Source organism: Scatophagus argus, chromosome 2 (assembly GCF_020382885.2).
Source record: "Scatophagus argus isolate fScaArg1 chromosome 2, fScaArg1.pri, whole genome shotgun sequence".
NCBI classification, from domain to species: Eukaryota; Metazoa; Chordata; class Actinopteri; family Scatophagidae; genus Scatophagus; species Scatophagus argus.
In genome coordinates, this window is record NC_058494.1 from 17,685,087 (window position 1) to 17,707,985 (window position 22,899).

The window sequence follows — 22,899 nt, forward strand, 5'->3', positions numbered from 1 at the left end:
AATAGTGTCCTGGCATAGATCAACATTAAAACAAAGGTGGAAAAATGTCACGTCATTAAGTAAGAGTCCTATTAACCCTTCTAATCTGCTGTGTTGAGCCTAAAGATTAATTTAGTGATCTGCATTCCCCAACACGTTTTTCATTAAATTAGCAGAAAAAAAAGATGACACACGGCTGAGATAATGCAGGACAATGTTTCAGTATTTTGCTAGTATTTATAATCAACAGAAATCGGCAATTATAGTCAAATGGCCGGATATATTCTGCTCGGAACCAAAGTGACACGACGACCGGCACCATAAAATAGGGGAACCGGAAGTGTACAATATTTGCCTGCCCGCCCCTTTTATAGCATGTAAGCTAATGCTTGTTTGTTTTTGTTTCGTAATTTCATCCTTAAAAACGTCAAAACGGACATCAAAACAAAATGGAGTCAAAGGTACCTTCGCTTTATGCAGTACGTACACGTCATTCAACAGCGACTGTCATGAAGGCTAGTTTGTTCGGTGAAGAGAGATAAATACTCAGTGACAATTAATCTGAGTTAACGAGATGTACGTCAGCTTCATATTAAACAGGAAGCTAGGCGACGGTATCTTTGTCGTATAGTAGCAACAGTCGTCTTTTGCAAAATATCACATTAGCAAAACATTACTAACTCGTTACTGCAAGAGGAGGAGTAGCTATTTTTTCGTGTATTATTCACAGATGTGCTTTTGCTCTTTGATTTCCGGACATTACCAATTACCGTAGCATAATTACGGGAGACGCAATACAAGATTTGAAAATTCAATTGTTGGACTGCAGGGACATTTGGTATTCAGACAACACTAAAAAGGACAGAACAGGATACATTCAAAAAGAAAAAACTGATTAATGAAAACAATAACAGTTAGAACCTGTGTAAAACGTAAATAAACTGTTTACCAACAACAGTTGTTCAAAGTGGTGAACCCTGAACCGTCCTTGTTTGTGCACACCTCAGCCTTTTGAGGATTCCCCTTTCACACCCAGTCATGGCTGTGTCATCTGTTATCAATGAAGCTCTTAACGTGTGTGTGTGATCAGCGCAAACTTCCTCAGTCAGCTGTTGCCCAAGTTCCAATTTTTTAAAAAATATATTGCTGGCATCACATTCAGAATAAGCATAAATTTACTATTAGTGTTAAGCCAACACATTTAATACTGTTCTCAAATGTCAAAAAGGATTTGAAAAAAATCATCTGAGCTGTACATACAAAGTTTTACCTTGGACTAGTATGTGTAAATAATGGGTAAAAACAATCTAAACATTTGTTACTGTGTTGTTTTAGCTGACAGGAGCCTCAGTGGATTTGTCACGGAGCTTAGAGGAAGACTCTTTGGTGGATGGACCCCTGATCTCCGCTGACGCCCTCCATTCTGCCATCAGGAGACAGTTTCAGACTGTACCAACACCCTGCCACGCCGGCCTGCTGTCACTGCTGCATGTATGATATGCACACGTTTACACATAAACACTTGTGAACTTTATGTTCATATACAGTTAACATAAAAAATGTCCTTTTTTTAGCACAGGACACTGAATTACTTGTGATTTTTAGTTTGGAAATAAACTGCTGATAACACAACGCAACATATCAACCAGATACTAATATATTTTGATGCTGATATCAGGGCATTATTGCTATTGTGATTTATTTGCAACAATTCAGAGCTGAATTATTAGTTAATTCATTGATTAATTCATTGACAGAATTCATTTAGTTATAGTTAGTTAATTGAAGTATTCAATCATCGATTTATTATTTATTATTATTATTATTCATTATTATCTGATAATTTATTTAAGCAAAAAAGGTGTGCGAATATTTGCTGTTTTTCCAGTCTCTGTTGTTATGAACTGAATAAGTTTGGGGTTTGGATTGTTGGTTAGACAAAACAACACATGGAAGATGCCACTTAGGCCTTTGGGAAGCTGTAATTGTGATTTAATTTGTAGACAGAACAGCTAATCAAGTCATCTAGAAAATAATCATGATCTCTTCTTTGTTCCAGGTTGCATATGTGGTGTTGTCAATATGTGTGGGAGTGCTGTGTGTGCTGAAATATGGCCAAGAGCAGGTCTGTATGAGTATTCTGGGCAATGTACAAGGCGACAGTGTCATTTTGTTTGGCAAGGTGGGTTTATGGGTGCTGGTGCTGCTGTTCACCGGGTGTGCGCAGCACCACCACAGCCGGGCCAGAGGCAGAGGATACCTACGATTCTACAGACAGATGCAGGGGCTGAAGCTCCTGCCGCTCACCATACACTCTGCAGGTACAACTGTCCACGTATTGTCAGACAAATACATATATATATATACATGTTTACCGTATATGTTGAGGGAGGTTTTCTCCACAAGATGGCAGTAGAGCTGAAGCAAGGATGTGCGTTTGTGTTTCTGTATGTTTGTGAGCAGGGAACGTTCTGCTGCTGGTTGTTCTGGCTGCACGATTACCAGCAAATGTGCACATCTACTTGCTGCTCAGCGTCCTTGGGTTGGAGCTCTTGGTGGCGTTGCCATGTCTGCTGTATTACACAGGTAATGTGACCTCAGTAGGACTATTTTCATACTAAGTGAATTTCACTGGGATTGCAGAGGCAGCAACATCTGCCACCCCTGCAGACCCATACATCTAACCTTATATTTAACCTTTACCCCTTGCTTTCAACCCACAAACCCACACCCTTCTTCTTAACATCACTAAAATTTGTTAACACACCATCGATTTCCCCAGTTTCACCCCCTCCAAGTAAAATCTCAGGAAAGAATTTAACTTCAGGGATTAAAGAAAAATATAGAATACAAATATGTCTAAAATTTAAGTGCAGTGTGCATACGATCTGGATGAACGTTTCTCTTCTTTCATTTCTTTTCATTTCAATTAAAAAAGGGTTATCCATATAGCTCTCAAGTATTGTAAAAAGCCAACCTGGCAGCTAACTTGGCAGGTGAAGTCTGTGTGAATCACGTCATGCTTTTCACAGATGGTGAAAGTATGGAAAAAAAGCTGAAATCAGTCATCAGTTCAAATTTTGTGGTTTAGAAACTGAGTCCATTTTTATTTCAATCTTGAAAGAGTAATGCAGCATCATTTGTGTGACTTTATTGGCAGTAATATCGGTTGTGGTATATGGACAGACACACCCTGTAGATTACAAACACACACACACAACACCCCCCACTCTGTATCTGAGCACATTCGCATCACAATACCTGCCCTGCCCTTTTCAGACTCGACAGCATGACAATCAGCCATTCAATCCTCCCTTCTTCTCTCTCTCTCCCTCTTTCTTTCTCTTTCTATCACTCACTTTGTTGGATGATTCCCAGACTTAATTGGTTAAATTTAAAATTAACTTCCTCTGATTCACTGTGTTGGAAGCTTTGTCGAAATGACCTCAAGCTGTCAAAACTTACCATTCAGTTCTTTGGCAACACAACAGAACGCAGTGGTTGTTCACTTTTCTTAATGTGGAAAATTTGTTTAGCTCAAATATGACAAATAAGTAGATGAATCATCTTTATCCAAAACGGGTTTTGTATTTAAAACCTGGGTTAAATGAAACAACTTTTTTTATGTGACTAACTAACCTCGTAAATACATGAAGGGCTATTCTGCAGCTGACTCTCATATATCTGAAGCCTAAGTCACAGTCCAAGTATAATGAAGTGCTGATTGGTGGAGGCCTTTATAATAAGCCACAACACGCTCTCAGCACATGCTTCAAATAAAGCAAGTGACATCTCACATGCTGGTTGTGGTTGTTAATGCTTTCACCCGTTAGGATCAGCCAAATTAGACGCTAGACGCTAGTGTTTCAGGACTGTTTTCACAGACGGTTCCTCCTTTCATGTGTAAGTTTCAGTTCTGCATTGGGCCTGTGATAACTTAGTTTCATCATTATTAAATGTCAGGTTTTGAACTTTTGTTCATTTGCTGTAGGCATCACTTTGTTGGTCAGTTGGCCAGTCCATCACTTTGGTCTAAGCTCTGAACAGCTCAACAGCTATTGAATGTATTGCGTAGATGGTCATGGTCCCTGCAGGATGAATCCTGATGACTCTGATGGTCCTCTGACTTTTCATCTGTTGCCACCATGAGGTCGATATTTTTGGTTAGAAATGCAGTGAATTGTCTCAAAAACTGTGGGATGCCTTCCAACTAGATTTGTTACACACATTCAGGCCACATTTATCAGGATACGTTGTCATCACTTTGCAGACTTTTGCCACCGTCTTGTAAAAATTCCAAATTTAGGCAAATCTGTTAATTGTAATTTGTGATATTTTTCGTTTAAAAAAAAAAAGCCATGACATGTTAACAACAGTGATGGAAAATAGAAACATTTCAATCTTCCCCAAAATGTTATGTGAAATCCAATACACTGGCCGTGCTCTCAGTATGTAAAGGAAAACTGCTGTTAAAGATGCTGCGTCAGAGGATATTGATATAGAAGAATCTGTAATGAAAGGAAATCCATATTAAAGATGTGTTTGGCAGCTGAAGGGCACAGATTGGGGCTCGAGATACCAAAGAGGCAAGGAGAGAAGATAAGAGGCATTAGGATTTAGCCTAGCCAAGGGGTAACCCTCAGCCCGCTCCACCCAATTGGAGGGAGACACACACACACTCACACACATTGTCCCTGTGTTTACAGTGAGGGTGATCCAGTGGGTGAGGAGGGGGAGGAAGGGTATCTGTGTTCGCCCGCCGCATTCCTGCTCAGATCAGTGCAGTCAGGCACGCACGACACAAACCGAGTTGTGCCTCTCAGTGCAAACCTTTTTAAAGCACACACACACACACACACACTCTGACCAATGCAGAGTCAAGGTGAAAACACTGAGTTCACAGGGAGAAAAGAAAATCTCTCCTTATTTATAGAGAAGACAGAGAGGGAGAGATATAATGCCTGCAGCTATGAAGTCCATACAGGAAGACCTCGTTCAACTTCTCTTTGAAGTGCATGCTCATTGTAAGTGTGTGTGTGTGTGTGTGTCTTTGAGGTTTGCTGTATGTTTCTGCCTCTCTCATTTTAACATGAATACACTCTCCTCCATAGACCTACATGCACATCAAAGCCATGTCTCGGCCTTCAAAGACTTAACTTACATACATCTCTCTCCTCTGCCTACAGGGACACAGGGTTAACTCTCACCACACACACACACACACACACACACACACACACGCACCCATATCACACACAAACCCCATGTGCTGTCATGGCAGATGAACTGGTGTTCAACATGTGTTTGAAACTCAGTATTTTTTCTTTTTGATCACAAATATTATTGATCATACTTGTTCCAGTGTAGTGTTCAGTATGTCTGAACTAAATATTATTGTATTCATCAAAGCTTTGTCTAAATGTTGACGTGTCCATGATATTAACTTAAGTCTCCAAAATCATGTTAAAAGGTTAAACTTGTTTTCATCTCAGCCATGCTTATAATTTTTTTGCCTACTTTTAGGTATTTCACAGGATTTTGAGACAAAATGTAATGTTTAACACCCACTTAATTGTCCACAGTCCTCAGTTCACCCCTATCACCATACCAGACCTGCAGAAATCTGTCTTAAACAGCAGATGTTCCACTATCATTTGGTTACGAACTGCTGTTTGAGGTGCAAACTACATGTTCATTATGAAACAACATTTGGTTGTTTCTATTTATATATTTGGTTGTTTGTCAAGATACCATAGAACCAGTTTTAACAGTTTGCAGGGTGGTTTTCCAGCAGACTCGCATACCAGTTTGAACTCTTTTAATGTCCTGCATCACAACTCTAAAAGGCGTTCACACCGCTCTTCTCCTTCGTCTCGTAGCCCTCTATTCAGGCTCCATGGTAGTTGGGATTCATTTCCCTTCAGTTCTTTGATTTTGATTCAGGCAGTGCATAGTTCACAAGCTCTAAATGTGGTACCATTAGCAGTTAACACCTCTGCAGCTTCACCGTTATCACCCGGAAATGTGCACGTCTTAATGGGCGATTGGAGCTCCTCAGATCTGAGTAGTCCAGGTCTGAGGACTGTCTGTCCAGTCGAGTGTGTGAGAGTCTCTAACAAGGACGTGTGAAATCTGTCACTTTCTTTACAATACTCCATCCATCCATCCTCTATCTGTTTTTTGCCCCCTGCTGTAATACACTGAAGTCCACAGACACGAAGGACTTACTGGACATCCTTAGTCGTCCTGATCTTTTTCTGTATGTGCACTAATTTGGGAAATTTGTAGGTTTAATAATAATAATACAATAGTAATAATAATAATAATAATACACAGAGGACCGACACTTTGGTTATTGAATACATCTTGTTGTTTTTTGGATGAAATCGGGTTAAATAAACCAGGTTGTTGGGTATGAAATACTCAACACAATAGTACAGGTCAGTCTTACAAATTAGCGTTTTTTTGTTTTTGTGAAAGAAATTTAAAAAGCAAAAATATCCAATATCACAGAAAAACAGACAAACCCAAAATCAAACACATTACTAAGCTTAACAACATACACTATAAAGACTAAAATGTTGGGACACATAACCTCTATGCCAACAGGGGCTTTAATGACATTGTATTCTAAATACATGGACAGTTTTGTAGCTATAACGGCTTCCACTCTTCTGCTGAAGGCTTTCCATGAGATTTTGTTTTGTTTCTGTGGGAAATTATGCCCATTCATGCAGCAGAACATTTGTGAGGTCAGGCACTGATGTTGGACAAAAAGGCCTGGCTCACAATCTTTGTTCCAGTTCATCCCAAAGGTGTTTGATGGGGTTGAGGTCAGGACTCTGTGTGGGCCAGTCAAGTTTTTCCACACCAAACTCATCCAACCATGTCTTTATGGACTTTGCTTTGTGCACTGGGGCACTGGAGCCTTCCCCAAACTGTTGTCACAAAGTTGGAAGCATAGCATTGTCCAAAATGTCTTGGTATGCTGATGCATTAAGATTTCCCTTCACTGGAAGTAAGGGGCTGAGCCCAACGCCTGAAAAACAGCCCCATCCCACACCTGAATTCAATAATAAAGGATTGTGTCCCAATACTTTTGTCTATAGCGTGTATTTGAAAGGGAACAAGGCATAGAAAAGGACATACTAAATCCTGCTATAAAAATATGTGAAGTTTAACTCCTTTTTGCAAGACGCTTACATGTTGACAAACTATAAAGTACATGTATTTCACTTTTTGTGTATTATAATTAAGTATACACTGCCAGTAAACCTGTCTCATTCCATATTCATACTCCTCACACTAAAGGTACTTATGGTACTTTCTTTCAGTCAGAAAATAGTAAAGTTGTAGTAGTAGTAGTAAAGGCTTACTGAATATGAAGGATAGCATTGCTGACTGTGATGCATCTTTCTAAAACAGTTTGGGAAGTTTCAGAAACATGTTGAGATTTAAGGAATTCCCCATGGCAGCCTTTGTTATGAAAACCTTTTCCCTGACAAAATAAGATTAAGATCTGACTATGTTTTTGTAATATCAACCACATGTTTGACACATCTTTGTTTATTGGTTCTTTTTTTTTCTTGCTTTTCATTGTGCTCATAACATACAAAGTTTGTGCAGTCAGATGCATGTGAAGCAGCGCACCAGCAGCATCATTATTGATGGATTGGTGGCGGATAACCAGAAGAAATCTAATGCCATAAATTGTAAATGTGTAATTGAAAGTCTACCAAAGTCATCCCCGCGTACATATACTTACTTGCATTTGTTAACCTAACAAATCATATATTTTTAAACAGGTCTCTGTGAATATAAATGCTCTCTTGCTACCTAGTTGGTATTTCATTAAATATCTGACAGCAGTTTGCTTTTCTGCAAACAAACTCATTATCACTTTTAGTGCTTTTACATCCCTCTGTTCTTGTCTCCACCTCTTCGTTTCTCTGTCCCTCTGGAATGTCTCTCTCTGTCTTTCACATACCTGCTTACTGTTGCTGTATTTACACACACTCACACACAGATTTAGGGCCTCATTATGCAGGAATGTGCAGTATTTCTTTAGATTGTGTGTGAGTGTGGATGCTGAGATGCTGCACTGTAGCAAAGTAAAGATTGCGCTCTTTAGAACCTCCCTGACAATTTCCTCTGGCTAATGACACTCAAGTCTTATCAATACTCAGCCAACTCCTCCCTCTGCCCGTCCTCACACACTCGACCCTCAAAACCCCACACACCTCGGCCTTATCTTAATTCGAACAGCTCCGACATCTCCCATACTTTTGTCCCGGCTCCTCTTCCAGCCGCTGTATGCCTCACAGCCACACCTCGCTGCTAACCCCGCCTCTTGTGTAAAGGTGTATGTTTAGGGTGTGAGAATTAGAGGTTTGAGTGCAGGATATGGCAGCCCATAAGAACTAAGTGCAGGATATAACAGCCTGTGTGTGTTTAGGAGAAGGAGAGGGATGGAAAACAGTAAAAAAAAAAAAAAATGTGTGCTGTTTCTCACCTGAGTGATTTGTAGGACAGCTCTCACTGCTCAGTATTTGCAGCTGACAGTAGGAAAGACTGATTTCATCATTAGAAAAGTGACTGATTTTTTACTTTTTTTTTCCCGTTTGTGGTTTTAGTCAAAGTGATGCAGTTCAACAGGGAGCGAGCTGCACCAGACGTGAACCAAGAAGAACATTCACACAACTTTAGTATCACAAGCCTTCCGACTGAGACCGGCTTCAGGTACACAGTTCATTCAGTAACACACACACACAGCCCGTAGCCCCTTAGAGACAGGAACCATATTACTTAAAAGTGCTGGAAAGTTTATGTATCACTCAGGGATACTTCAGAGTTGCCTCTTTCACTGCAATCTCCAGTCTGAAACAAATGCTGGTACATTGATATAAAGGCCTCTGCAGCACAACGTTAAATAAACAAAGAGAAATGGTTTTGGTAGGTTGTTTTAGTCCGGGTTCTTGCTAGCACATTGGTAATTTTGCCATTTAATTGTTATCTCTTACGCAGTAAAGCAAACGTCAATGAGTTCCCCAAACCCTGAAAAACTTTGAATGGGCTTCCTTTGAGTTTTTAGGACTTTTGTTCTCATGATGTTTGATCCATCTCCGAAATGTGGCTTCATATTTGTCCACAAAGGGAGGACAAAAATTTGAAAACCATCCCCTGTTGCACTCGCTGCAGTCTTCAGCTGCACCATCAGTCTCTCCATGTCATGTACCAGATGTCAAATATCGCTGAAACATTGCGGCTCTATTGCCCAATCATCTTGGACAATAGAGCCGTTAGGTAGCATGTATCTGGTGAGGTGCTGAAGACAGATTTTGAATACAAAGAAAGGTCATTACTTAAAATTTCAGCGCTGACCTTTTCAAATGCCTTGAAAAGTATGAAACCAACAGTGCATCAGTGTGTTTACTTCCTATTGAAGATGTATATGTTTAAAGAAGGATTTCCCAAAGCAATTGGAACGATGTTACAGGCTCCACATGTGCTATTGTTTGTCACATCACAGAGAGGGCTCCAGTCTGGAGGAGGTGGTGGAGAAGCAGGCCGACCTGATAGAGTACCTGAAACAGCGCAACATCTTGTTGAGCAAGAGGCTGCTCAACCTGACCGCTCAGCACTGACCGCAGCCTGGCCTCCTCCTCCTCTTCCTCCCCCCTCCCTGTGAACCAGCCACCACACACCCAACCCGGGAGCCAGAGCCCAAACATTTTAACTCCCTGCTCTCTTAACGCAAAGGAGAGGGGGATCAGTGAAAGAGAGGACAGAAGTGAGAAGAAACACTGGATAAAAAGACTAAAAGTAAGGAAATCCCTTTCCACACAAGCACCTGTGCGCACAGACTTAAAATGGGAGGGATCCAAATCTCACCTGAGATGGACAGATAACGCAGGAGGAGGCGAGCTCTGAGTGGAGGACAGTAAAAGAAGCAAAGTGGGAGGTGGAGGAGTGGAGTCATGGGTCACAGATCAGAAGTGAGGGGGTTTTTTATCACTGTCATATGACCCCCAGTGACCCACGTGTGCTGCCGCTTGTGTTACTGTGAGAGAGACAGAAGAGTTTTAGAGATCATCTGCACTAAGGAGGAACTGAAGAGTCAAACAGCAGAAATAGGTTGAGGAGTGCTATAAAATGTCTGTAAGTGCTATTTTATGTCTGAATGTGTGTGTAAATGCTCTGTTTGGTAGCAGTTTTTCTATTTCTTCGGTTGCTGTGTTTTCCTAGTTGTGACCCGATTCCAATAAATCTTTAATGTTCTCAAGTCTATTCAGGCTGACGGTTGACATAATACTTCAGCGAAACCCAAGTAGGCGACTGCAGTTTTGTGTTTTGACGAGTGTTTGTTTTGCAGAATGTGCCGCGAGAGCTAATGGAAAGATCTCAAACGCCGCAGTGTCGACATTAGCTGGTGTCTCTCCCGGCCTCACCTTTTCTGTGTTGAATTTCAACAGTCACGGGAATCTACACCGACGAAATATGGAGGCCGTCACTTGAGACCTGAGGGAGTGTTTGCTCCCCATTGTGATTTCTTTATGCTCTGGCGTCCGTAACTCCACGGGGAGCGCCGCATTTACGACTCCTTTCCCATGTGGCTTCTACTGGGAGCCTGGAGTCATCTGGAGTACTGCAGGTAGCAGGAGCAGCCCTGAACCTTTGGGTCACACACATCTAAAATTTCAATAAATGTGGCTTAAAACCCCAAAATTTATAATAACCAGAAATTATCCTCAGTGTTTCCACATTTATTTGGACCCTGTAGTTTGTTGTTATTTTAACACAGACACAAACTCATTAAGTAAAAACACTACATTGATACATTTTTATTAAAAGTTTTAAACGTAAGTCAATAAACATTTGAAGTGCATACATGCATTATAAACACTTTGTAGGAATGCTATGTGGATGCTGTTCATCGTCGCCACAGTCGCTAAGATGCTTCCAGCTCTTTGGTCCGTAGCTGTCGGGTCGATTGTGTTGAACATTGATGCTCCTTCTCCCTTGTTCTTGGTTCATTACACGACTGCTGGCTTTGGAGGATGAAGAGAGAAGGTGTTTGCAACTGGGCAAACCCAGATGTGCGGCCACCAGGATGCCGAAACATTTCACAGTTTGTATGTAAATGTAAATGAAGAGTCAATCATGCACAAGCTTAGATTGAGCTCCATTTTTGAACAGTTTCTTTTAGCTCTTCTGCAGCTACATGTACACCACAGTCTTTGGATGGCATTTTCACAGTGTCCCAGTGTTGCTTTCCCCATCTGTGGTCCTTATGGTCGACCTCAGTCTTGTGCTTTAACCTGTAATAGAAAATAATAACAATAGTGTCCAGTTAAAATGAATTAAGGTCAAGACAGAAAACAGCTTGAAGTAGATTTGCATGTACCAGAGTCAAAAAATTAAAGCTGAAACCCCCACCTTTCACCCCAAACACTCGGCATGGCATTAAAGCCTTCCTCTTCATCGTTAGTGGGATTTATGTCTGAGCCCACTCCTGTTCTGCGTGAATACACACCCCTGCCACTAATCACACACACCTTCTAAACTGCCACCTGCCAGCTCCGCGGCCTGGTTTTGTTCTGCCTATCACGCAGCTCGGCCCAGAACCTCTTTTACACAGAAACACATGGACGAGTGCACACGTCTTACCTTAGGGGAAGGGTACCCTGGAATGCAGAGGCAGGCAGCGTCTGTGTGGGCAGTGATGTCTGTGATATTTTCTCCTCAGGTTCAGGAAATCTGAAAGGTAGAAAGATGTCTTCATTTTAACATGCACAGTAAGGCCATGGCATGAGCAGATTGTTTAGATCTGTAGCCTGCAAGTTGTAAGTTAGACTTTTAGCATGGCTGAAAGAGAGGAAGGTGTGAAAGAAAGATTTATGTCTGCAGGTGGACCCCTGCTGATCACCTGACAGGCCTAATTAATCCCACGTGAAGGAGAGCAAATTGTTTTTAATACCAAAAGAAATACAATAATATCTACAGTCACCATTTTTTCACCTAAGTATAATTTTGAAACTAACAAACCTTAACTATGGCTTAACGTGTCCATCGTTGACAAAAGAAAAACAGAGCTTTCACGGCTTTATTGTTAGGACTCATTTTCCAACAACGGGCCCACCCCCTTCTAATAAACTGGGACACGCAGACCTAACACATGATTATTTTTAAACGTCCCTAATAAATCCACTTTGACTCCCGCGGTTCACAGGCTGCCAGCCAAGCCCAGGAAGAGATAAAGTGCAAGATGACTTTATGACTCCCTCTTCCTCCCCCCCGCCTCGCTCCTCTCTCAAAGAAACTGCTCCCCACGCCTGGAGGTAGGCTTCTTTACACTTGGCACTGTTACTTCATGTCATGTTAATAAAGCTCGGGTATTTGCATGGAGTTTTAACACCGTGATTAACAAAAGAGCCGGAGTCCCTTCCAGCCGGGGACAAAGGACCTCTCTGGGGTCGCTGAGCGATCCCCGGCGGCGCTGTGCTCCAGTCCCTTCCTCCCTCTTCCCACCCTTCATCCTCTCCTCTCCATCACATGAGCCTAATCACGACCTCAAGCCAAAAGTCTCTCTGTTTAACAGCCGCTGTTTGCCTCCGCCGCCAGGCTGTGGAGCAGGTAGCCGCAAAGCAAAGGCGCACCTGCAGCACCGTGATGTCTTTTACAGTGAGAAAAAACTTTAATCAGAGGGAATTCGCTCTTAGCCATTTTTTTTTTAAAAGGATTAGCAAGATGACTATGACTGAATTTAAAACATAGACGAACTTAAGACCAGTTATTAATGCCAATGCAGCATTCATGTCTTGTAGAAAAATGGTAAGAACAGCAAAAACTCATGTAAATCTTATTATTCCAAGGTAATTAACCCCCTTTTTAGTTTGTTCGATTTTTTCTAATTACGAATTGTACGACAACCATTGAACGCGCCATATGGTGTAGGAATTTGTCCATTAGTTACATCCCGCCATGATGATTGACGGGCCGTTACGTTATCTTTGGGTGTATTATCACGCTTGTAACATTATATTACTACTGATAAACCAGTATATTATTTTAACAAATGTGTGTTTTCTATAGTTTTATTTAAGTTCGTAGTCAGTTTAGCTTTTTAATAACATGTTTCAGGTCTGTCTCTCCGAAGAAAGTGAAGCTACTAGCAAGAAGCAGAAGTAACGTTACTGATGTTGAGTTTAAAACATGCGGAAAACCTTTGGCTTTGACTACGTGGCTTTTAACGAACACCTGCTGACCTTTCAGGACCGAAATGTTTTGGGATGCTTACCTGGTCTGGCGGAGGAGATTGGTGCTACAACAGCTACGAGCAGCAGGAGCAGGTAGAGCAGGTTGAAGATCCTCATGGCTGGGCAGCAGTTAGCTTCAGAGGAGCTTATTGAACGATAGTTTTCCCAAATGATGGAAAGTCCTTCCGGCTATGAGCTGGACCGATGATGCTCAGTGTGATCAATCTTTCTCTCTTTCTTCTCCCTCTGTTTCAATGCAGAAGCCCCACCACGGGAGAATCCAGCACACTGAAGTACCCCTTTTCTCAGGATAATCAGTATGTCTCTGAGGAATGTGTGTGTCCAAAGTGTTTGTGTGTCCAGTGAGAGTGTGATTGTCTCTGTGTCTGAGAGCAAAGTGACAAAGGTGCCTTTCCCCCCACCTCCTTTATACAGGCTTTTAGAAGGGGGGAGGGAGGGAGGGGGGGGTGATATCTCCCACAGCAGCCCCCACCTCAACCAATGACACACACTCACTCACACACTCTTCAGCATTGCACATATTGACCCCACATGTAGAGGGTAATTCAAGTGACAGGAAGCCCCCTCCCTGCCCTCTGACTGCCCCTTGAACACATACTCCCCTGCCTGTATATCGGGTATGCATGGTTATGTTTGTGTGCGAGTAAGAGCGGCTGAAATAATTAAAGGGAGCAGATAAAGCAGAAAATGTTGATTTATCAGTTATAACATTAAAGCAAAAGATTTAAGAAGCTGCAGTTGAAAGCAGCAGGTTGCAGAGCCAAATCCCTCCTCCCTCAGAGTCAGTTGTCCTCTACCCCTACCCCCGCATGAAGGAGGACACACATCTGGGGCTTTTGGGTGGTGAGATGGTATTGGTGTGGGGCGGGGAGGTTGTTTGCACAGAGCACTTCGGGGCTGGGGTCCTGACTGAATGAATCCAGTGATGCACCGGACTAACAATACTCTGACTCTGACTGTTTGTCTGGGATGCCGTCTACTGTCTGTCTGCACAGGCGTCTTTCTTTGCAGGGAGGCTGGTTATATGGATAAAACGGTTGCAATAACTAGCAATACATTTTTTTTGAGAATTTTATTTGTAGGGAAGTGTCCTGTGTGAAAAATAATGGGGTTTTTTTGGTTTAGGTAAAGTTGGTGTACGGTCTGCTTGTTTTTAAACATTCAGCATTTGACAAATTGTGGCCTCTTTTGTGGAATTTAAACAAAGGGTTTTGTAGAAAACGCCTTCGCAGAGCGAGGCTTCATAACTTTATTGGTCCGCTATTGGATGTGCAGTAGTATCCGAGTACTCAGAGAATACCCAGCCCTGCTGCTTGTGGCTGGCTGTCAGTTGGTGGTATACCAGGGGGATTTTCTTGCAGCAGGTAACCCGGTTCACTTGGCATTAGCACTGTGGTTGCCGGTAGCTTTTGCAAAGTGTGGGGACTCATTAGCGTGTCTGCTTACGGCCGTCTCTGTGGACTGAGTCTCTCTATTCAGCACCCGGCTAATGAATTAACACATTAAGATGAAATGTCAGCCATTACATGTGAATGAGGATTAGAGAAGCAGCAGGACACTAATGGACCGGGGGGCTCAAAATAGTCACACAGACTTTGAACAAGCATCTGGCTGGACTGCCAGCTCTCTGTAGCCCTAAAAAACAAAAATAGACAAAAGACGTCTCTCCATTTGTGTGTGTGTTTTTTTTTAGTGGTCTGTGTATGTGTCATTGTGTCTTTGGAAATGTTGCCTTTATTGCTTTATGGTGTTTACAAAAATGTTGCTTGAAATGGCAGAGATTCCTCATGGATTTGGCCATCGTACGAGCGCACACACAAACACACACACACGTTCATCCAGCAGCAAACACTCAGCTGAGGTATGTAGTTCGTTTCTGTGGCGAGCCGCACTTTGCATATCAGCTGCCATTGTCTTTCAAAAAACTTTTATTTTCCCTATTTGAATATGCTAATTTTGTCACAATTGTCATTCAGAGGCACCTGGTATCCACCACATCCAACTGCTGCCAAATCTCAGTCTCTCTGTCTTTCTCTGCTTTTATTATCTGCCCTTCAGAGCAGGACCAAGTGAGACGCACCGAGTTCTCCCCACTAGGTTTTATGTGTGACTTAGTAGAGCGTGTTGTAATATTTGCTCTTCCTGGGGATTATACGTTTTTACAGGGATTACCCGGCCTGCTCAAACACTCCCCTCAGAGAGACAGACAGACGCACACACACACACACACACAGAGCAACCTCCTATTAAACTGCTTCAGTAAATTGGCAGTGCTGTGCTGCGTAGGCGAACCTCATTCCAGGGTCGAAGCTTATTCTTTGGTGCGTGACAATTAGCGTTGGGTACTGAACTTTGGGTCTCAAACTGTGTCCACCAAATTCATTAACTCAAAATAATTGCAAAATATTTTTTTTTAAAATGCCCATCACAGTCTGAGGCGACGTCTTCGGAGAAAAGCAACAAAATCCTCCAAGTGAAGACGCCGGAGCCAGAAGATGTTTGGTGTTTTGGCTTCATAAATGACTATAACTGATACAGCTATAAACATCTATGGATTGATTTTCCGTTGACTGATTGTTTCTGCTCACTTCTGTTGCACCAAGTATTGGAATCTGAAGTGCTGACAGCTGACATTGAACCTTTACTAAGATTTACTAAGAGAAGTCTTAGTCTTTGTTTATTCCTCACTGTGATAGTTCTGAATTTAGATGAACATTTTGCCAGTTTTAGACTTACTTAGATTTAATAGAACGATACAAAAATTCAGACAATATTTGCTTTTTGTTGAGCGTGATTATATTTAGTTGAGGTTCTTGATGTTGCGCAGTCATTTGTCATTCCGTCAGTTAGTTGGTGGACTGTTGCAGTATTTTGTTGAGCAAAAATGAAAATAAAAAATTCATTGCTTGCTACATGTAAGGAATTCAATTGAAATCAATTCAAAATGTCCTTTGATGTCGGGCTACGGGTAGAGTAGTGTGCAGTATCCATTTCCTTTGACCACTTCGGTCATTTTAAATGGGCTGTGAGCGGGTGTGTAAGTCAGGAAAGAGTTGGACTGCAGAGCTGCTGTTATTGCTGCTGTTGCAGCTGTCATGGCCGTCCTGGGTAGCTGTGATCTTTACGACTGTGGAGGAAGCTTCGGGCCTCTCCTCCCCTCCTGAATTTTCACTTTCTTCTTCCTCCGCCATCATCTCCTGACCAGGACACACAGATAAAGAGCTTCCTCTCTGATAAAACTAAACTAGAACAGTGAACAGTGCATCATAAAAAGACTATTCAACGGAGCCAAATTCAATTCAATTCAATTCAGTTTATTTATATAGCGCCAATTCACAACAAAAGTTATCTCATGACACTTTCCAATTAGAGCAGGTCTAGACCAAACTCTTTAATTAAATTGTATTTATGTAAAATGTTTTTGTATAGTACACAGGTACACCTAGCATGGTCAAATACTAATATGCATACTTACAATTACTGTGTGCGTGTACTCCTGTTATGTCTAACTCGCTGTAGGCATCGTAACTGCTTTGTGATAATATCAGGATTGTGTGTAATTTTTGCGTCAATGCGATAAAGTAACTTGATTTGTCATTTATTCACTAGATTAACCCAAAACAGACATACCTGTCCACTCCAGACATTCTTACGCTTGATTGATTTTCTGGATGCACCATCACAGTATTTATTAATATCAGAATTGATTAACGGGAAAAACAAAAAAAAAATCAGATTTTGTTTTTGACACGTTTTTCAAGCAAAAAAGGGCTACATTTATTAGTTTTAGCTTCTCAAATGTACAGAATTTTCTACATGACTTCCAGATTTTGTGCTTTCTGATTTAACTGACAAGGCTGGGAATCGAGTGATTAAGACGCACTAATTTGCAGATTGACAGTGAAAATAATCATGAAGATCATGACAGAAAATTACACTTTCATGCAGTATTTTATCCATTTGGCCCACATTATTTTCACAGAGAAACCTTTCATCGACCCTGCGTGCCATGTATGGAAGCACTTACACTTGTTTATTTAGTTTTTTTTCTTCCTTCTTTCTTTTTACATTCATTTTATTTTACCTGTTGTGGTTCTGGTTTGTGATTCTTTCTTGAAAACTTGTGTTTGTTGCCCTGTTGCCCTACCCACTGCTACAGCGGTATACATGTATATATTGTGTATATTTATTTACGTGTATAGAGATATAGCCTAAATAGTACTAATCATAGTTTCCCTTTAACATACACTCATTCATGTGTATAAAGAGGACATTGTTGGTGATAACAGAGATTTTATGTGCCGTGATGTCTGTTTTTTTTAAATTTTTGGGGTGTAGTCCGGTGTGTGTATGTCAGCTGATTGTGATCTGATGGGTCAGTTCGTTGTCACAGTGATAGCAAGTCTCTTGTCATGCCGTAAGGTCGTCCGTGTTAATGAGGGCCGCAGTCAGCCAGAGCTTAATTACTCTTAAGACCCTTTATCTCCAATTGCCCAATCCAGACCCCAATGGACACATATACACATGAACAGCAGTGAACAGCCAATACACACACACAATCAGTGTGGACCATCAGAACACATCACACGACACAAACTAGCAGGTCGTTTTGTTTTCTTCTTCTCCGTGGAGAAGAAGATAGAATCTCATGACGGTCGATTATCGTCTTCTTTATTGTGGAGCGCCTCCTCCCCTCCACGTTGGCAACTAGACGGCTGCCGACTGTGGAGGAGTGACGGAGGGCTCAGGGGTCAAGGGGCAAACTCAACAGGGAGCAGCCTCTAACCCCCCCTCCAACACCCCCAGGATGTCACCCCAATAGGACTTCAGGGGCCAAAAGTCACTTGGTTTGTTAAATCCTAACCCAGACACAGCGGCTTCTCTGAACGCAAGGTCCATGTCCACGCCGCGTTTGGATTCTTAAAGTGCAGTATTGATCTTTGTGGTCCTTGGCTGTACCCAATCAGTAGATCTAAATAAACAAAAAGTACTGAGAGAAGTGCATCAAGTTTAGGCTTAATTTGTGTTTTTTTCCCACTTAGTTTTGGCTCAATCTGTCAGGGTCTTTTCAATAAAATTAAAATTAGCATTGATGTGATACTTGATGAAAACTGCTGATGGGGCTAAAGAGCAAAAGCTTCACTTATGTCCCAGAACGAGAGCAGATGTCACCAAAGCATCACAGATGTTTCAGTTCACACTTTTACCAAATGACTCTGAACAAAAACATACAGTGGATACAGCATGATGTTCTTTTTGACCATAACATAACAGAATTCAGAAGTCATGTGGCATGATTTTATAAATCACAAACATCATTTCAACAAAGGGGGGGACAAAACCTGGATTTCCAATACTTACACCAGTGACTACTGAGTCAATTAACTCTTCCTCCTCCTCCTCCTCCTCTGCAATCATTGCAAGCTACATTAGACTGCCAGCAGTTTCGGTTTTCATAGCAAAGATTTGTTTATATACTTAATATGGCTTTACAGTGCATTGAAAGCACTGCAGTACACCCGGTAAGGATAGAATTTTACTTTCGTCTAGCTTGTTTGGTGATCACTCTCTGCTTTTCGTTAGATGTTAGATGTGACTTCATAGCTTCATGGGCATCTGTTTCTAGGAGAGAGGAGACATACAGTATGCTGCGTTAGAGAAGCTGACATTTATTTGTGTGTGTCTGACAGCGGAGGAGGGCTGCATACCTGTATGTGCTTCATGTGGTTGGATGTAGACTGAAGCCAAGCTGAAGAGTGAGAAGATGACAAAGGCGATGATGATGAAGGTCAGCTCAAAGCCAGAGAATGGCAGGTCCATCTACACAACGAGCCAACACAGAGGACAACGTCACATTTGGTAACGTGTGATAACTTACACACTGCATTTTTACATGCTCAGATGTTAGCAGGAGTTCACTTGTGCTCAAATATGCAGTCACTGGTTTACAGAGATTATCTGTATTTCCACGCCTTGATTGTGTATTGCTGCCAGATTTATAAGGTACAAAAAGAGTCCAAATTTTGGCTTAAATGATTACAGATAGGTGTCTTGTTGTCATTTAAAGAAAAAAACAGCTCATTTTGTATTTCAAACGTATGCATGTGATCTTCCAATGAGTATAAGATGACTTCTGAAGATTTACATGATTTAAGTGCTGGTTGGTCATAGCCGTTTACTGAGGTATTTACATGACAATCTGGGTGTGATGTATTCATAGCAGGATGGGTGAATGAATTACCTGAACGGTACTGTCTGAGGAATATTTGGAAATTTGTGGACGTGTGGGGCAATTCACAGAAAATTTATCTTCACGCACACATCTTATGTTGCAGTAGTTGGCTACTTCCACTAGGGGGCCTTACAATCCTGCCGTTTGTAACTTACTTCTGTCGGTTGGTTTGTAATGACTCATTCTCCTTGGTCAGCCTTTATAGTGTTGGACTTTATTACTTTACTGTATTAAAAATTTTTAATACATTCGCAAATGCGCAAAAGCAGAATATTATGCTGCTCTGGAGTGTTTTTTTCAAATTAATTTAGAATGTCTGTATGTTTGTGATTACTTTATGATTCCTCCAGTTCACATGACCTTTGTGTTTCACCAAGTACGAAATGCAGTGTAGTATTGGAGTGTGAGTGAATGGGTGAAACTGGAGGCAGGCCTCACGTACATGAAACACGCATTGTTGACGACAAAGAGAAGAAAGAGAAGAAGAAAAACTTTCCAGCGACAGTTTTACCTTTTTTGGAACCCTTAAATCCAACAATCAGATTGCCTTAGCTGACTAACTTAAACAGGGACGCTTCTTAGTGTTAACCTTAAGGTAATACAATATGAATTTCATACCAGCGTATGCGTTCCTGCATAAATATTTCTTATGAAATTGTTCTAAACTGCAAGAGAAGGAGAGGAGTCAGATAAACATATAATCCCTCTCCTGGTTTTCATATCTGTTTGAAAGAAACGTGAACGGCTTATCATTTATGATGCACCACGCAGTTTTATATTATAACTGAGAGGCTAAAGGAATCATACAGGCTACACACAGATGGTGTGTATCTGTTGATTCACACAAGCTCCACCCTTTGAACCCTTTTGATAAGAATGATTCACACGTCTCATCCCCGCAGAATAATTTGAGAGAACGCTCTGATCCTGCCAGGTCACCTTTTGTTTCTGAACGATTTTTTCAGAAGCCTGTGAGATGCTGCAGATGTTCACGAGAGATGACTTTTGTTTGATTGTCCCAAACGAAACAGCGAGGGACGATAAGAAAAGCAGGGGAGGGAGGAGGTTTTTGAGACTTACCTGTTGAAGATTCACAGCAGCTATTTTCTGATCTGAATTCCACAAAGAAATGACTTCTGTGTGTCTTCACATGCACACATTCAAAAAGGAAAGGAAACAGGTGTGACAGACTTTCATGCAACTGTTTATTGAAGCAGGCATTTGTTTGTTCTTTTTTCTTTTTTTTTTTTTTTAACAATGTACCATCCAAGCCACTCCTTTGTGCCTTATCCTGGAAGTCAACAGAACTAGATCCTATAACAAAGTACACACACGCTTTCAGAGTTCACCATTTAGACTTTGCTCTTGTAACTGATAACACACACTCACACACTGGGACAAGGCTTTGGCTGACATGTCCTAATTAGACACCAAACAGGAAGAAGACACAGCACAGTTTCCCTCCTTTCTGTCAGAACACTCATGTGGGGTTAGACGATGAGCTCCTCACTCTGTGGTTGCGTCTTTGACTCTGATGGACAGTAAACAGTATAAATGATTACTTCCTGTGGTTGCTCTACTCGAATGTATAGGATTTTTTCACACTGACAGAAAGACATTTACTTGACTGTGTTCTTCAGTCTCATATAATAAAAATCTTTTATCTGTTTGAAATAAATTATGTCTAAAATACACTGTCTGTATAGACTGTATTAAAACAAAACTGAAACATTTATAAAATAACCTGTTCAACCTGACTCAAAGTTCAATTTGTGAGGTTTTTCCTAAGCTTTTAAATGCACGTATCCCATTCCAGACAGAAAAAAATACAATTTTAAAGGAGACGTCAAAATTTTAGATGGGAACTTACAGCAAAGATAATATTAACTGAATGCTGATAAATTCAAGGATTCAAGGATTCAAGGAACTTTATTGTCATACCAGCTCACATTCACATGTTTATGGTACGAAATTAGGACTCAGGTCCCGGGAGCAGTAAGTGACTATAAAAAATATAAAGTACGAATAGAATATAAGCTAAACAGAAAAATAGAGTATAAAAGAATATAAAACTAAACATTTAAATAAGCTAAACCTTAAATAAGAAGCCGATTTTAACATATAGCAGCCTAAGTATGCATGTGCAAGTGTGTGCAGTATGAGGTAGTCCAGAAAGTAGTCCTTAATATTGCACTTGTGAGTCCTTAGTATTGCACTTGTGTATTGCACTTGTAGGTTAAAAACAGAGCACTAAATAAGTATTATTATGTTACAAAGAAATGTTTTGTAAAAATGGGTTTTAAGTCGTCATTTGACAAGAGCGACAATGATAGCTCTCTAAAACAGCTTCACAAAAGCAGAACATTATAAACTTCAATAAAGGTGGGGTTTATTGCGGCAATTTTGTATTCACCCAATAAACTGTAAACATAGAGGTTTTTTTTTCCACTTCGAATATGAACGTGGCAGTGTTCATGTAACACCTTGGTATTATAAATGCAAAGCGCACTGTTTAAAAGTCAAAACGCACATATAATTCTGTTGTCTAGTTTTTGTTTGGGGTATGGAGTCAGTAACGTGTGATTTGTAAAGTGAGTAAATGAGACAAAGTGAGACATTGTTGATGTGTGTGTGTGTGTGTGTGTGTGTGTTTGCAGTCGTACCATTCGAGTGTGCATACTCCTCACTGAGCATCCCAGTAATGGTGAAGAGGGCGAAAACCAGGAGTGAGAACATGATGGTCAGGACCTCCAACTGATCCAGTGGAGACGTCATCTACAGCACGTTAACAGTGAGCATGTGTGAATTCACCTGTCGCCACATCGCAGTGACATCCCCTCCCATCACACACTGAATCAATTAAACACTTACCTGGAGTGTGTCATTGGAGCACCTAGATGTTGACCATTACACAGCAGCTGCATGACACACACACACACACCCTTTCTCTCTCCCTCTCCCTCTCTCTCTCTCTCCCTGCCTCTCTCTCTCTCTCCCCCTCCCCCTCTCTCTCTCTCTCTTTCTCTCTCTCTATCTCTATCTATCTCACTCTTTGCCACACATTTGCAAGAAGTGTGAAGAGCAGAGTAACACATCCCCTCTCAACTTCAAGTGAGATCAAATTAGCCCTAATTATTAATGGGCCCTGTGTTTGTTTACCACACAGCCCATGTAAAATGTATGTGTCATGACCAGAACCCAAACGCATGACTCTCAAAGTTTCAAAATAAAGTTTTTATTCAAAAAGAAGAATCAGCTTTATTGACAGTATATATATTTTTACATACACACACTGAATTCGTCTTCTGCATTTGACCCATCCTTAGTTGAACACACACATGCAACACCCGGCAAATTACATGCAGTGAAACACACACAGGAGCAGTGGGCAGCATCAAGCGCCTGGGGAGC

At 41.2% G+C, this 22,899-nt stretch overlaps 3 protein-coding genes and 1 long non-coding RNA gene across 10 annotated transcripts in view; 2 read left to right on the forward strand and 2 right to left on the reverse strand.

Annotated features, from left to right (window-relative positions):
• Nucleotides 1–299: 299 nt before the first annotated feature.
• tmem192 (transmembrane protein 192) lies at nt 300–10,266 on the forward strand. 2 transcript variants are annotated; one of them, XM_046415106.1, is made up of 6 exons: nt 300–440; nt 1,315–1,470; nt 2,039–2,300; nt 2,443–2,565; nt 8,613–8,718; nt 9,509–10,266. In XM_046415106.1, exons 1-6 carry the CDS (start codon nt 429–431, stop codon nt 9,621–9,623), a joined length of 774 nt encoding a protein of 257 aa, XP_046271062.1. In that variant the 5' UTR covers nt 300–428; the 3' UTR covers nt 9,624–10,266. The 2 variants fall into 2 exon arrangements, with proteins under 2 accessions (XP_046271062.1, XP_046271054.1); XM_046415098.1 differs by having other exon boundaries at nt 329–458.
• The window catches only part of march1 (membrane-associated ring finger (C3HC4) 1), a 29,367-nt gene continuing 16,463 nt past the window's right edge, over nt 9,996–22,899 (forward strand). For 2 of the 6 annotated variants that reach the window (XM_046415030.1, XM_046415085.1), the window contains exons 1-8: nt 9,996–10,137; nt 10,352–10,630; nt 12,209–12,317; nt 13,252–13,328; nt 13,496–13,552; nt 18,947–19,115; nt 20,454–20,668; nt 22,146–22,279. The gene's annotated coding sequence lies outside the window, so the exon portion shown is untranslated. Of the gene's footprint in view, nt 10,138–10,351; nt 10,631–12,208; nt 12,318–12,736; nt 13,164–13,251; nt 13,329–13,495; nt 13,553–18,946; nt 19,116–20,453; nt 20,669–22,145; nt 22,280–22,899 lie in introns of those variants that run through there. The other 4 variants (XM_046415055.1, XM_046415046.1, XM_046415065.1 and 1 more) reach the window with 4 other exon arrangements.
• apela (apelin receptor early endogenous ligand) lies at nt 10,652–13,734 on the reverse strand. Its single transcript, XM_046415126.1, has 3 exons — nt 13,277–13,734; nt 11,647–11,736; nt 10,652–11,297 (listed from the first exon to the last, which is right to left on the reverse strand). Exons 1-2 carry the CDS (start codon nt 13,350–13,352, stop codon nt 11,648–11,650), a joined length of 165 nt encoding a protein of 54 aa, XP_046271082.1. The 5' UTR covers nt 13,353–13,734; the 3' UTR covers nt 10,652–11,297; nt 11,647.
• Nucleotides 20,672–22,481, reverse strand: LOC124073140. The gene is made up of 3 exons (XR_006845648.1): nt 22,360–22,481; nt 22,152–22,263; nt 20,672–21,019 (listed from the first exon to the last, which is right to left on the reverse strand). It is a non-coding gene; the product is annotated as an uncharacterized LOC124073140 (long non-coding RNA).

Excerpts from the sequence above, each read along its gene's own strand:
- apela (XM_046415126.1), bottom strand. The coding sequence starts at position 13,352 with ATGAGGATCTTCAACCTGCTCTACCTGCTCCTGCTGCTCGTAGCTGTT. Across the intron at positions 11,737-13,276 it reads AATCTCCTCCGCCAGACCAG|ATTTCCTGAACCTGAGGAGA; the intron begins GTAAGCATCCCA and ends TCTACCTTTCAG.
- tmem192 (XM_046415098.1), top strand. The coding sequence starts at position 429 with ATGGAGTCAAAGGTACCTTCGCTTTATGCA. Across the intron at positions 2,301-2,442 it reads GCTCACCATACACTCTGCAG|GGAACGTTCTGCTGCTGGTT; the intron begins GTACAACTGTCC and ends GTTTGTGAGCAG. Across the intron at positions 2,566-8,612 it reads ATGTCTGCTGTATTACACAG|TCAAAGTGATGCAGTTCAAC; the intron begins GTAATGTGACCT and ends TTGTGGTTTTAG.